Here is a 15,566-nt window from a genome sequence, read left to right as displayed (position 1 = left end):
GTTAATTTTTGCTTGTTAAATTGACCTAATTTAGAAAAAATGGTAGAGTATTAAATTTTAAGAGGAATTGGGATAGAATCTACGTGGACAAACTAGGGGTTACTATATTTTATTGATTGAACTTTGCAATTTAATTTCCTACTAAGTATATTGAACTTGAAATCACAAAACCCCCTATTTTTACTTGTTTTCTAAATACACTACACATTATATGTTTGATATTTGGTCATTCACCCAATGATTCACAAGAGGATGACCTGGGTTAGCACCCTAATATTACATTAATTTATGTTTATATTTTGATGGAGATTAGCGATAAATCTTTCGTATCATCAAATTGGCGCTGTTGCAAGGGAATCATTGGTGCTATATTAGATATGAAACATGTTTTGTGTTCTGCATGTTAGTATATTAGTTTTGTTTTGATTTTTGCATAATAGATAGATTAGAATTAGTTTAGTTGTGTTACTCCCTAGTTACTTTTGCATATCGTTTTAGTTTTCTGCATTTATTTTGCTTTGTTTACTATGTTCTTTGTGGTGCATTTTTCTACATAACCTCTGCAGAATTCTGTAGAATTTTTGGATGAAAACTGCTACATTTTTCTAGATAAACTTCTACACTTTTCATTTTGTTAAATTCTACAATTTTGCATTTCGTTTTTGGCTTTAATTTTCTGCACTTCGCTTGTTGCTTTATGCATTTTTTGCATTTATTTTTTGTTCTGTTTTTAGTTTTCTGCTGCAACATTTTCTGCATTTTTGCATCATTTTCTACATAATTTTTGTTGCATAATCTTCTGCACTTTGTATTCAACATTCTGCATAAATTTTCTACATAATTTTTGCATTCTGCTCATCACACTCTGTATAATTTTTGCCATCTTGTGAGTCTATTCTTTTTTTCTTTTTCTACTTCTTCATCATTTTTTCATTCTGATTTATATATTATGGCTAAGAGAACTTTTCATATTGCTAATCATAGAAGACTAGAGAACAAGCTAGATGATTTAGCTTCTTTGATTAAATAGTTAGCATTATCACAAATGGCTACAATATTGTGTGAGATCTCTACCTCACCTGAATATCCTATTAAATTTTGTCTTACATTGTAAGAGCCTGCAAGTTGGATGAATCATCCAAACTTGGGATGGGAGAATTTTACACAACAGCGATACCAACCTTCACCACAAATTCCTACACCTTCCAAGAGTGAGCCTTCCTTAAAAGAGTTAATGAGGGAAATGGCAGTTAACAATCTGAATTTTCAGCAGAGAACAGAAGCATTCATTCAAAACTTGAAAAATCAAATTGGACAATTTGCTTCCGCTTTGAATCATTTGTGATCTTAAGGTTCTGATAATCTATCTACACAACTAGTTGTTAATCCAGAGAATGTTACCTTGAGATCAGGAGAGACCATACAAGATTCTCAAGAGCAACAATCAATAAATGAAGATCTTAATGCTATTGCTCCAGCAAGTGATTGCAGTCCATCAAGTGTAGAATCTACTTTTACTCCTCATGCCACTTTTACCAATGGAGCATAAAATTTTGAACAACCTGTTTCTCTTCCATTTCATTCAGTTTTACATGATAATTTGTTGAATGATTTAGTTGATGATACTTGGACTGAGTTTTCTGAATTTTTAGATTGTATTAATTATCCTAACTTAACCAATTATCCTTATTCTTATACTTGTAATGCATGTGCTAATTCTACAAAATGTAGCTTTTATGCTGAGATTGATACATATGTGTATGATGATTTTGATGTAGCTATTGCAGATGCTGAGAAAGTACATCATGATGCAACCTTTGCAGGTTCTAAGGAAATGAATCACGATGCATTTGTTGAAGTGCAAGCTGCACATCTAGCTACAATTTTTACATTGCCTCTTGCATCAGAATTGAAGCCTTTGCTTGAGCTCTTGAAGTATGACTATTACATCATTGTATATCCAAGAGAGCAGTAACCTAAGTATAGCAGCAGGACACAATATTCTGCATATCAAGGTAATGTAAAGCATGAAGAGAAGCTCATTGAGCTTATCAAGCAGTTGAAAATCCCTCTGCAATTATTTCTTCCACGTTCCCAATTAAATGAAGTACTGCAGATTTTTGAGAAAACAGAGGAATATCTAAGGATAGGGCTGAAACTGTTACAATCAAAAGTATCTTTGAGAACTAAAGATCATAAGGCGTTAAGCTAGTAACATTAAAAGAGCGTTGTGTGAGAGACAACTCACAATTTTCTTAAGAGTATTTTATTGTGTTTCCTGCATTTAGCATTATTCCTTCATTTGAGTTTTGAATATCTCATGAATTCTACTTCATAAACATTTTGGTTTGCATTTACTTTGATGTTTGACATATATTTTTGCATAATTCTGAATTTTTGCAGATGGAGATTGAAAATTTTGGATCCAATTTCTACCTAAGTTTTGGAAAAGATCAAGTGCAGTAGGGAAATGACCACTTTCAGATTATAAGGTAGTCACTTTGGTGAGAAAAAAAGAAATTTATCATGAAGGTAATCACTTTCCCAAGCAAAAGTAGTTACTCTCAGCCCAATATCATGGTAAACACTTCTAGGTCTGCTCTAAGGACTAAAAGAAGCAGGACTGTTAAGCACCTTCCTCCATTCACCACTACTGCTACTGCACCACCACCTCAAGAGGCTGGAGAGGAAGATAGCTCCAACTCCTCAGAAGAGGAAGAAGAAAAAGAGGATGTAGATAATAACTCTTACTCCTCCAGCTCAAATGAAGACCTTATTTAGTTTTTAGTTTCTTTTCTATCATCTACCTTTTTACTTACATTTTATTCATTTTCCCTGAAAATATAATCTTTTACTTCCCTGTAATTATTGCACTTTAGCATTTTTCTTTTCTTCCTTCACTTTTACTTTAATGCTTCTCTCTTGGACAATTATTGATGCTTTCATGCTTTTATACATACATATCCGTTTAATTTCCATACTTCTCTTTCTTGTGATAAATCTATTTTGCGTTTTTGTATAGAGAATGCCCTCAGTCCCATCAAGAGGAGCATGAATTTGATCTCTGAATTGTTAATCCATCTTCCATGAAAGGGAAGTGATATCTTTGCCTCTGTTTCACATGTTCTTACTCTAATTTTCCTACACCATAACATATAAAATACAAAAAAAATATTTTTATTATTTTTTGTTCAGTTTTGTAATTTTGATCTTACATTCTTATTGCACTTTCCATTTAATTCATAAACACACTCTGTTTTGTACATAATTCTCTTTCCTACCATACTGAACATATTTTCTTCTAAGGTGAACTGTACTCACATATTGTTAAGTAATTATCACCTTGGTAGAGAATTGTGCCTTAAATTTCTTTTCTATGTGCACTTTACATGTTTTCTACATTCATCCTCTAGAACTTGCCCTGTTTCTCATTAAATATGCATTGTGCAATTTTCTATCTAGATGATTGAGGCCTTCTTTGCACACACTCACCCACCCTAGAACACCGTTGCACCTAATTTTTCTTATTTCACATTTCTTTCTTTTGTCAAACTTAGTCTGCAAAAATAATTTTCTTACCTTAAGAGAGGTATTTCTTTTGAGTTGCATCATGCAAGAAACTAAGTTTGGGGTGCTAATCATAACTGTAGTTGCTTGAGGACAAGCAAAATCTTAAGATTAGGGTGGTGGACATTATACATGTTAATAATACATGTCAAAAATTTTTTTGCTAGAATTTGAAGAAGAGAATCATTACCAAAGTCCATGAAATTATAAAAAAATAATAATGATGAATGAATGAAAGAAAGAGAAGAAAAAATACAACAAGGGCCATGAGTTGAAAAGGATTCCCACGTAAGGCAAAATAATGAAAAACATGGTGAAAGAATGCTTGAACCTCTTAATTTGCATCATTTAATGCATTTAATTCTAGTTGTTGTGTTCATTCACTCAAAAGAACTCTCTTCTCTTGAAAACTCACTTGAGCTTTTGAACCTCCTTAATCAAAATTGAACCTAACTTATTTGTGACCAATAAAGCTCTCTTGATAGGTGATTCATTGTATCAAAGCAAAGAAGATTAAGAATATGGCAAACATATGGTAGAGTGAAGCAAAATGCATGAATTGAGGGAAACACTTAGCCTGAAACATTAATGAGTGAAGAGTGAAATACTATCCTCTGAGCTAGATAATTTCTTTGCATTGTGTGGATTGCATGAAACCTTACTAGATTTTTGTTTTAGTCTAGTGAGACTTTACATGAAAATAATTGATGTGAGTGTGATTTTCTTGTTGAATGAATCCATGATTTTGAAAATATTGGAAGTGCTAATTAGAGTCTAAGATTGGGATGAAAATTTTTGAAAATAAAAATTTGGATAAATCAAACCCTTTACATTCAATTTTCTTAAGTTTTGATTTGTTTAAAAACAAGCAAAAGTTTAAGTTTGGGATTGTGATGAATCCACATGTTATAGATATTTTGTTTGTCTTTTTATACAATAGTAGTTACTACAATGAAGAAGGAAAATTCTGGAAGCTGTGCGTGTCTACTATCATAAACAATAGTAACTACTATACTACACGATAGTAGCTACTATGAAAGACGTTAAGTTTACTATAAATAGATTTTTACTATTTAAGGTTAGAGACTTTTTGCAGAACCTTTTACTTTAAATATTTTAGAGTTTTAGGATACTTTTAGAGAGCCTAGGTCAACCTTGGGTGGCAAGGCAAGGGTTCAACTTAGGGTTTGATTTCTATTTCTTCTTACTTTGCTTTGATTTTTATTTTGATGTCATTAATTTTTCCTTGATTCTGATCTTATAATGGTAAAACTCATCCTCATGGAGGGCTAATTTTCTTGTATTTTCTAGTAAGTTTATATGGATTCTTGAATTCTTGGGTTTTCAATATTAATACAAATTCTTTCTTCATGAATTTCTTTTCTCCCAATCTCTTGAACTAAATTAATAGTTGAATGAGAGGGTATTACTTAATTAACCTTAATTCATTTTAATGAGGTTCTGAACTTGGTTTGCTTAATTCTGAGTTTAATCCTTAAGTTGCTTAATCTTGAGGATGAGATATTAGAACCTATTGATTTGCTTAATTTCATATGAAAATTTAAAGTTAATTTTCACTTGTTAAATTGACATAATTTAGGTAAAAGTGTAGAATCTTAAAAGAAATTGGGATAGAATCTATATGGACAAACTAAGAGTTATTATATTCTATTAATTGAACTTTGCAATTTAATTTCCTGCTTAAGTAAATTGAACTTGAAATCACAAAACCCTCCATTTTTACTTGTTTTCTAAATACATTGCATACCAAATGTTTGATATTTGATCATTCACCCAACAATTCACAAGAGGACAACTTAGGTTATCACCCTAGTATTACATTAATTTGTGTTTATATTTTGATGGAAATTAACGATAAATATTTCGTATCATTGATCAGTTTTTTAAAAAGTCAAAATACTTTGCTTTGTAAATTAATAATTTAAAAAAAATGCGACTTTTTAACAGACCCACTAAATCACAAGTATTATGCTGAAGAGTATATTACTAACATTTCTCTTCTTTGTTTTTTTTTTTTTTCTAGCTTTAATTTCAACATTCTTTAATATAATAGTGTTGTTGATATCATTTTCTATTTTCGTATGCATGAACGTTAGAATTGAACCCAAGACCACATACTTAAGGTATTCAAACTCCTTCCACTGAAATCAGCACATGTTGCAGTACAGAAAAAATAAAATAACCATCTAGAAACAAAGTGAGGAAAAAGAAAATTGATAAAACAGGATTGAGAAGCAGGACAATTAGCTTGTGTCATAGGGCAACAATGCAGTAAGCATCAAATTCTTAGGACCTACAAAAATGGTTGAGAACCACTAACCCTTGTGCAGAGGACAAGATATTACAACCAAATAATAAAAGGCCAAGCATTTGATAAACCTGAGATCCTATGGTTTTAAAGATCTCACAAATCAGTAACTACAACAACAGATAGGGGGCACAAGAGACAAATAAAAAGAATTAAGATTACAAGGCCAAAGGGATCATCAACTTTACAAGCAATAACATAAATGCAGACATCAAAATGGGCAACAGATTCATCAAGGAGCAAGCAGCAGAAGTGGCAGAAGTAGCAGAAGCAATGCCACTAACAGGGCCATTTGCAGGTGAGAATCCAGGAAATGACCCTGTTGCAGGCACAACCGAAGATTTGGATGCTGTTAGATCTGATTGGGATGATGGGGATGGTGATGGGGCTAAGGCATATACCGATTTCCTTGCAACAGATGTAGGTGGGTCTATAAGTAGAGGGAATTGCTGTGGTCCTGCAGCATCATTTCAAATATATCAAGAAAACATGTCATAAATTAGGACTTTAAATCTCATATTAGTAAACATGTGATCATTTTATTTGTTTGAGGGGGGACATCAGGAAATGAAAATATGACCTTCCCACCCACCCACCCAATCACTCCCAAGAGATGCTTCCTGCTTCAGGATGTGTTTAGATACAAAGTTTAATTAAGCGATTATTTAGTAAGTTCTTTTTACATGATAGCTTTTGTCATAAATTTAACTATGAAACTTATTGCTACAAGTTGAAAACAACTTATTTTGAAAGCTATACTAAAAAGCTTAATTAAAATATGTTAAAAAGAGTTTACAGGAGTCGTAAGTTATTTCCATAAGTTTTCCATGAGCTTTTCCAAACGAGACAATAATCTGCATTATAAAGCTATATGATAGTGATACCGAATCTAACCCTCCCTTCAGTTTTTGCATACTATAAACTGTCATGAGATAGCATATATAAAAAATCATGAATACTGAATGTAGTTCATTCTAGCTGTAATATCTCAAAATTCCAAGCATTCAACCCAACATCCATTCAGAATTAAGGCATTTTGCAAATGGTGGAATCAAATACAGGGACTGAGTTTATCCATCTAATGTTATCTAACTTGTCAGCAAATAGAACACCAAAAAGGAAAAGAAACAAAAAGTAAACTAATTTGAAGTTTATTATAATGGAATACAATGACAAGAAAGTGAACAATGCCATTTCAAAATGCATTTGCAGTATAAATAAATGTAGACAGATGGTTGATAAACTCTTACCTGGACATCGAGGCTGAAGAGATGGTGACAAACTGCAGTGTAGCAAGAAAAATTGAATAAGCTTAAATTTAACCAGAAAAATATGGAAGTATCTATATCACATAAGCAGGTATACGGCCAAATAGGATAAACATACGTAGTTATTATGGTGCCATTAACGAAACCATCATAATTGCAAGCGGTAACACTGCAACCAGAACTACTCGGTTGTATAGTAACATTCCCAAGCATAAGATTGCTGCTTTTACATTGCATGCTTGAGCAAGAGACAGCTAGAGAAGCTGGCATGCAGTATAAACTGCAGGTAGAGTGAGAAACACATATGAACAAGTTACTAATAGATCATTCTCCAAACAAGAGAATCAAATTTTTCTCCAAGATGGGAGAAAGAATAAATTGCAACAGGAGAAAGTTGCTTAGTTAGTACTTTAAATTTCGTGGTCCACAACTACACTGCACACAGTGACTTGCTGTAATTGCATAGCTTCCATTAGGGACAAGCAAACCAAAATCAGAGACATATTTTGGAAAATTTGATGCACAAGCTGTAACAAGAGAACATGCCTAATTATTGATTATGCAGCAGAATTTATATTAAAGGTAGTACAAACAAAACCATCACCCCAAACTCAGTGAAGAAATCATAGACTTTGCACAAAAATTAAAAATCATCACCAATTTAAAAGCTTGACACACCAAAACTACAAACTAAAGCCTGAACAAGAATATCCAGAAAGGCTATATAAGGGGTCTAATAATCCTAAGATAAAAAGGAAAGGTTACGGTAAATTTTTCATCTTATTATAAGAACATGATTTTTATTTTCATTGTTAGAAATACAAATCTTTAATAATATAAAAAGTAAATACAAAATCATATTTTTATAACTACTTACCAAAACATAAATTAAAAAAATATATATGTTTTCTCAATCCAAACATGTCCTTATTTGTCCTAGGAAGTGAAACCTTTGCCTTGAAGTAGAAATAGAACCTGAAATTACCAGGTATTGGAACAGCGAGAATATCACCATCAGAGATAGCTGTAGTCCACATGGCATTAACATTCATCAAATCAGTAAGAGTGGTGGAATATCTATCTGCAATTGCAGCCAAAGTATCAATTGACTGAACCACATAGGAGAGATAAATTGCAGGCAAAGAGTTATCAGTCCCATTGAAGCAAGTGCAAGGAAGAGGCACCAAAAGGCTCTGACCGACATCAAGAACTGAAGGATCAGCTATGGAATTAGCTTCCATAAGCTGATCAGGAGAAACTAGACCCCCATATATTGAATCTGCAATGGAAGAGACAGTATCAGAAGGGTGAATCCTATAATGGGTGGACACTGATTTTCTGATCCCATCAACACAGGAACATGTGATGGGGACCTTAAGGAATAGCTGTGAAGGGAGAATGTGTTGCTCTACATCAGGGTAAGAGATGTCAATGGCATTGGCAGTTAGAAGAGCAGTGGAATCTATTTGGAAGAGTGATGCAACTTCAGAGACTTTGAGGTCAGTGTAAAGGGTGTAGCCAAGAAGAGCATTGCACGAGTCAATGTTGGAGCATGGCTCAATGGTGGATTTGCAACTCATGGGAGCTGCATTGAGTAGAACATGAAAGAGTAACAACAAGAGGAGAGTGATATGTAAAATGGGGTTTTGATATGGCATTTTGAGGCAATGGCTTTTGCTACACCACTCCTTGTGAATGAAAAACTGAAAAAGAATGGTTTTTTAGAGTGTTGACACCAAGAAAAGCCTCAAGCAAACATGTTTTCTAAGAACTTGGTAGGTAGAGTGTTGAATGTTTCTTGGTAAATTAAGATACTTTCTACTTGAGCAATGAAGTTTCTTTGGACCAAATAAAGGAATTGATTTACCCAACAATCAACATGGTAAAATGTGGTCTTCCTGTTCAAAAGATGTTGGACCCAAGAAGAAGATGCAAGTTACAGTAGTGAACTTTTTTCTTTCTAATGTTTTTTTTTTTTAAGTAAAGTTCTCTCTATAAGGGTGGAGATTCTTTAAGTTTATATTTTCTTTCCCTCCCAAGAAAGAACCAGAAGGCTGAGAACAAGTAATAGGAGAAGAGGAGAGTGTTGTTAGTGAAAGGGAAAGGAGTTGGGAAGTTCACAAAAACAAATAGTTTCAAAAGCCATGCCAAAGAAAACATCAAGATGGGCTTTTTGCCCAGCTGATTACCAAATAAAAGAAAACATTAAGAGGATAAAAAATAAAATAAAATAAATTAAAAAGTAATAGTTTTTAAATGGATTGAGATGAGAGAGAAAAATATATAAAATATTTATTTGTTTGGATAAAATAAAAATAATAAATAAAAAACAACATGAAGCAATGCTTCACTTCCTTCCATTTTGAAAGGTTTTATTTTTCTAAGGACTCATTCTTAAAAAAAAAAATTCCCTTTTTCCCTAGATTTCAATATCTAATTTTGTAGTAAGAAAATCACTAACTTTAGATAAAATTAATCAAATAAATTTGAATTCAGTGACCTAGAATCACTCAAAGTCATTTATTTATTTTACCACAAAATTTTACAATTCAAATCCTTCTTTCGATTAAACTTATAGCTGTTTTTTGTTTTTCTGTATTTCTTTTCTTTCTTGGTTTCTCTTCTTCAATCCAAACACACCATTAGTATCTTTGGAATATGAAAGGAAAAAAATATACGAAAAAAATTAGTAAAAAAAATCATTTTTTTTATTTAGATACTTTGAAAGTTAGAAAAAAAATAAAAGAATATTTTTTACAAATCTCAAAAAAAATAAAATTCATCTATCACATGTCATGAAAATTGAGAAAAAAAAAGGGGAAGTTTATGGTAATAATTTTAATTTTATTTTTTCTTTATTTATTTTTCTAAATAACATATAATTTAAAATATCAAAAAATTAAAATAATGTTTTAAAATTATTATAATAAAAATATATATATTTTTATAATTATTATAATAATCTTCTAATATAAAATACTTATTTTTCTACTCTTTTTTTTAAAATCTAAATAATAAAATATTATTATTATTTCTTTGTATCTTATTTTTATTCATTCAAAGAACTTTTCTTTGTTACTGTCTTTCTCACATTTTAATTTTTCAAGTTTTTTTCCTTTCTATATAAGAATAGACCAAAACTTTGTCTATGACCCCATAGCTAGTTCTAAATCCGAGTAAAGGAGGAGGATTGTGTTAAGCCTTTCTAAAACTTATTGAAACCTTTCATATGGATTACAATGACAATATTAGGTTGGGTAGGTCGTTAACTATAAGTAACATGTTGTATTGCTCAATTCAAAGAACTTTTTTTTTATTGTCTTTCTCACATTTTAATTTTTCAAGTTTTTTTCCTTTCTATATAAGAATAAACCAAAACTTTGTCTGTGACCCCATAGCTAGTTCTAAATCCGAGAAAAGGAGGAGGATTGTGTTGAGCCTTTCTAAAACTTATTGAAACCTTTCATATGGATTACAATGACAATATTAGGTTGGGTAGGTCGTTAACTATAAGTAACACATTGTATGGCTCAATATGTCAAATGAGTTAGAGTCATTGCATTGGCACCTAAACGTAAGTTCTCAAATTTGGTTAGATGAATGGGAGTAAAAAAGTTAGTCTAGAAACAGGAATTTTGGTTAGCTCATGGAATATTGATACTTTAACAGCAACAACAACAAAAAGTCATTAGAAATGGTGGACACTATAGTTAGTAAACAGATCAACATCATGTGCCTTTTAAGAAACAAAATAAGTTAAAAATAAGGTTAAGGAGCTCAATACTATAGGTTTCAAACTATGGTATGTAGAAAAACTTAAGGAAAAAAAAAAACAAAGATAGCATATGTTCTTAAAGTTACTGGTTGTACAAGACATTATTGATATGATCGATACTTATATTCTACAAGTTGGTTTGAAAGCCCTTTTGAAAACAAAGTTTTGGGAGGATTTAGAGGGGTTGATCCAATACATTTCACAAATTAAAAAAATCTTCATAGGTGAAGATTTTAATGAATAGGTTGGTTGTGAGGCAAGACAAAGAAAAGAAACATCAATCTACATTATATACCAAAATGATTCCTCATGACTTTAAGACTATGAACACTTGTTTTAAAAAGAGAGAAACATCTTTATCATTTTTAATAGTGGAGTTTCAAGTTTGCAAAACAAGTTTTTCTTGGTGAATATAGACAAAAGAAATTGCAAGAATAGTAAAGTAACTTCAAGAAAGAACCTTACTACACAACATAGGATATCTAGAAAACGTAAGGCAGTGTCGGCATTATTTGGCACAAAGTGGCTAGAAACGTCATGAAAGTTACTAAAAAAAATTGTGGGTGAATTTAGAGGTTTCAGACCCATAACAAGGAACCAAGATGGTGGAATAAAGTGTGCAAGAAAAAAATACAAAGAATAGAGTGCGTTTTAAAATTTTGCATACATATATGCAACTATGCTAAAAGTTGGACAAGGTATCAAAATGCAATAAATGAGACAAGAAAAACAATAATTGAAACACATTTTAAGGCTTTTGAAGAAATCTATCAAGATATTGGAATAAAGTATAATATTTATAAGCATGCCAAAAGTAGAGAAAGAAAATCTAGAGATTCTAATCAAATTAGATGTATTAAGGATGAAGAAGGAAAAAATTTGGTTTAGAATCAAGACATCAAAGATAGATGGGAGAAATATTTCTATAAACTTTTTAATGATGCAGAAGGAGAAAATGAAACATAGTAAGATTAGAAATGCAAGTGAATAACCTAAATTTGGTATATTATCATAAGATTCAAGATGAAAAAGTAAAAAAAAAAAAAAAAAAAAGCTCTTACGAGGATGAATTGTGGTAAAGTGGTTGGCTCTTATAATATCCCTAGGGGAGTATGAAAAACTTTGGGAAAACAAAGACTTGAGTAGCTCACTAATTTCTTTAATGAGATTTTGAGATCTAGGAATATGTCTAGTAGATAGAGAAAGATTACTTTGATTCCTATACACAAGAACAAGGGTGCTATCCAAAATTGTACAAACTATTGAGGGGTTAAACTTATTATGAGTCACACTATCAAGTTATGAGAAAAGATGATTGAACATGGAATAAAGGAAGAAGCTGAAATTGTAAAAAATCAATTTGGTTTTATGCCAAAAAAAAGTCTACAACAAAAGCTACATATCTTTTACAAAAGATGATGAAAGCATATGCCACACAAAAAAAGACTTACATATGATTTCTATTAACTTGTAAAAAGCATATGATCGGATACCAAGAGAAGTGTTATGGAAGGTTTTATAAAAGAAAAGAGTTGGTGTAACATATACCTGAGCTATACATAACACGTATGAGGGGACAAGTACATGCATGAGAACTTTTAGAGGTGTATCTAAAGATTTCTCAATAAGGATAGATTTACATAAAGGCTAGGTTTTGAGCCTTTACTTATTTGATATAGTCTTAGATGTGTTTATACGTGACATACAACAAATTATCCCTAAATGCATGCTCTCAACAAATGATATATTATTAGTTGAGGATTTGAAAGAAGAAGTTAATGCTAAACTTAAGTTATGGAGGGGGACTTTAAAATTTAGGAGTTTTTCCAGTAGAAACAAGATAGAGCATATGCATTGTAAGTTAAAAAAAAAAAAAGATAAGATGAAGATCATGTGTTGAAGGTTAAAATTGGAGATGATATTATACTACAAATTTTCAAATTCAGGTACTTCGGGTCGATTTTGTAGAATGATGGAAAAATCAATGAATATGTTATCATATAATACAAGGAGGGTGGTTAAAGTAGTGAAAAACATTAGAAATCATTTGTAAATATAAAATACTTTTCAAGTTGAAAGAAAAGTTTTATTGTAATGTAATATGCTGAGCTATCTTATATGATAGTAAATGTTGGAACTTAAAAGGAACAATATGAGAAGAAAATGAGAGTACAGAAGTTAGAATGACAAGGTAAATGAGTAGTTGTACAAGAAATAACAAAATAAAAAATGATAATATACAACAAAATGTTGAAAGTTAACCTATAATAAAAGAAAAATAAAAAGTGTCTAAAATAATTTAGTCACATAAAAAAAAGATCTTTAAAGATACTAATAAAGAGAATAGATTGCATGGCTTTTAATTTAGTAGAAAGAGTCTTGTAAATCTCAAAAGAATCTTAAACGATATTATTCAAAAGAGACTTTTTGATTAATCATATTTATAAAAATTTAATTCTTAATTAAGTTCATTAATATAGTATGATACATGTAACTGAGTTCACTTAAGTGTTGTATTATAAATTAAAAATAAAAAATTATTCATAAATTAAAATATTGATAAAAGTAAAATTTATTCTTTTACCTAAAGAAATTATCATTCTTTATAAAAGAGATGGTATTTCTATACTAAGATATTTAAATATAAGCATCATGACATTTTTCTTCCTCAATTAGTTTTTCCCTTTTGTATTGTTTGCAAGTTTGGAGAAACTATAACATATATGTATCAATCTTTTCATCTTCTTCACTGTAAACTGATCAAGACTTAGCAAGTACCTTGTATGTTATTTAGAACCAATACCTATTCTCTACCAACACCCAGTAAAACTATTACCATGCATTAGCAGCTTTCTATATCTACAAATTATAGAAAGTACTGAAAATGTTTCTCCATAATACCTTTCATTAGTTATGATACGAAGATATCAATATCATTAACACCAAATAAAATAAAATCAATAAGACAAGTGTGACTCTAAAAACATCAAAGAAATTCATATTAATTTCAACAATTTAAGCATTAGCAAGACTCAGACCACCCTCCAAGTACGAAGCTTTGCAGCTTTATCAATCCCTTGTTATTGAAATCAACAATGGTGAAAGCATCAAGTTCAACTTCAGGTAAAAAGGAATAAGTACCCAATACATTTGTTCTATACACTTTTTTCTCTTTTATAACTTTTGTTCCCTTCCCTCACCCTATGTTATTTTGGACGAACACCTAAACTTCATAATAACACCAGTCATTAAATAACAAAAACATTTGAAGTAAGTAGTACATAAGCAGCAAGAATAAAGAAGAGAAAGGAGGAGGGACACGCATTCTTTCATTTGCAATGAGAATTCAATAGTCGTTTCACATTAAAATTAATATATATGCCTTGCTTATAAAGTGATGCAAGATTTATTAATATGATTTTAAAAGTATGATAGCTCTTAATTAGATAAATATAGAGTTTGAAGGTATATTTTGTATATACAAATGATATGTACAACATTCTTAACTTCCAAAATGATTTTCAAGCAACTACATATCTTTACAGATTTAAAATTCAAAGTAAAAAAATAAAAAATATTATTCAAAGATGTTTTCAAACCCAAGAACAACCTAGCGTCTTTTTTATATTCTTCATAGCTTTTCTTAATAAGCATAAAATCAAATATTAGGATACTGATCGAAATCAATAACAACTTTTAAGTGTTGTCTTGATTAATAATTTAAATTTTGGCTCGTTAATCCATTTTTTCTTACAAAAATTGTTAAGTATAATTAAGTCATCAATATATATTAGAAATAAAGTGAAAATAATAAATAAATATGAAGTGTGAAGAGATTAAAAATACTACAATAGATTCAAATCATACTTTTAGGAGAAATTTGAGTTCAAACTTAGAACAAATGCTTTAGAAGAGAATTGCACCAAATTGAGCATCAGAACTAAAATTTTAGGTTTCTTTCCCTCACATCAAACAGCTTTGTTGCAGTATTCATTTGTTAGAATGGAAAGACATAAATAGTTGTTCGTACCTTCCAAATAAAAGTTCATTCATTTAAAATGTTTATAAACAATAACATTTAAGTTAGAAATAATATATTGGATCATTGAGTCAAGATCATACAAACCTGAAAATAAAATCCATCAAATGACCAATTAAGAAAATAAAAGCAACCCAGTTGTCAGTAGAAGCTAAAAGAAGTGGTTTAATTATATAAAAAATAAATAAAATAGGCTCACCCTCACCATCAAACACAAACAATATATACAAATAGTTAACATATATGTAATATCAATGCAAATACATAATTTTTTTTATTGAAGATATAGTTGTAGAACCTCTTCACATTTTGATTTTAAGAACATGTCTTTTCCGACTAAATCCTGAACATTTGAAATGGAAGCGACCCTTAACACACAAAACTAAATAAATAAATAAATAAAAATCTAATCTTATATGCAACAAAAATAAATTATAATTTCTTTTTTCCTTCAAATAAAAAAAAATTATTTCACAGTTTACTATACTTAATTTTTAAAATTAAATTATCATAGAATAATATATTAATTACATGATCTCTCTTTCTGCAATAACTTTATTTTTATTTATTTTTTATTAATTTTTTGTT

At 30.3% G+C, this 15,566-nt stretch overlaps 1 protein-coding gene across 1 annotated transcript; it reads right to left on the bottom strand.

Annotated features, from left to right (window-relative positions):
* Positions 1–6,054: 6,054 nt before the first annotated feature.
* Positions 6,055–8,822, bottom strand: LOC113874316 (lysM domain-containing GPI-anchored protein 1-like). Its single transcript, XM_027512551.1, has 5 exons — positions 8,150–8,822; positions 7,574–7,691; positions 7,283–7,444; positions 7,147–7,178; positions 6,055–6,353 (listed from the first exon to the last, which is right to left on the bottom strand). The coding sequence occupies exons 1-5, from the start codon at positions 8,820–8,822 to the stop codon at positions 6,055–6,057; spliced, it is 1,284 nt and encodes a 427-aa protein (XP_027368352.1).
* Positions 8,823–15,566: the final 6,744 nt, after the last annotated feature.

This window comes from Abrus precatorius, unplaced genomic scaffold, assembly GCF_003935025.1.
Source record: "Abrus precatorius isolate BTA unplaced genomic scaffold, Abrus_2018 Scaffold8, whole genome shotgun sequence".
Lineage (NCBI taxonomy): Eukaryota > Viridiplantae > Streptophyta > Magnoliopsida > Fabales > Fabaceae > Abrus > Abrus precatorius.
This window is presented reverse-complemented; position numbering and strand designations above follow the sequence as displayed.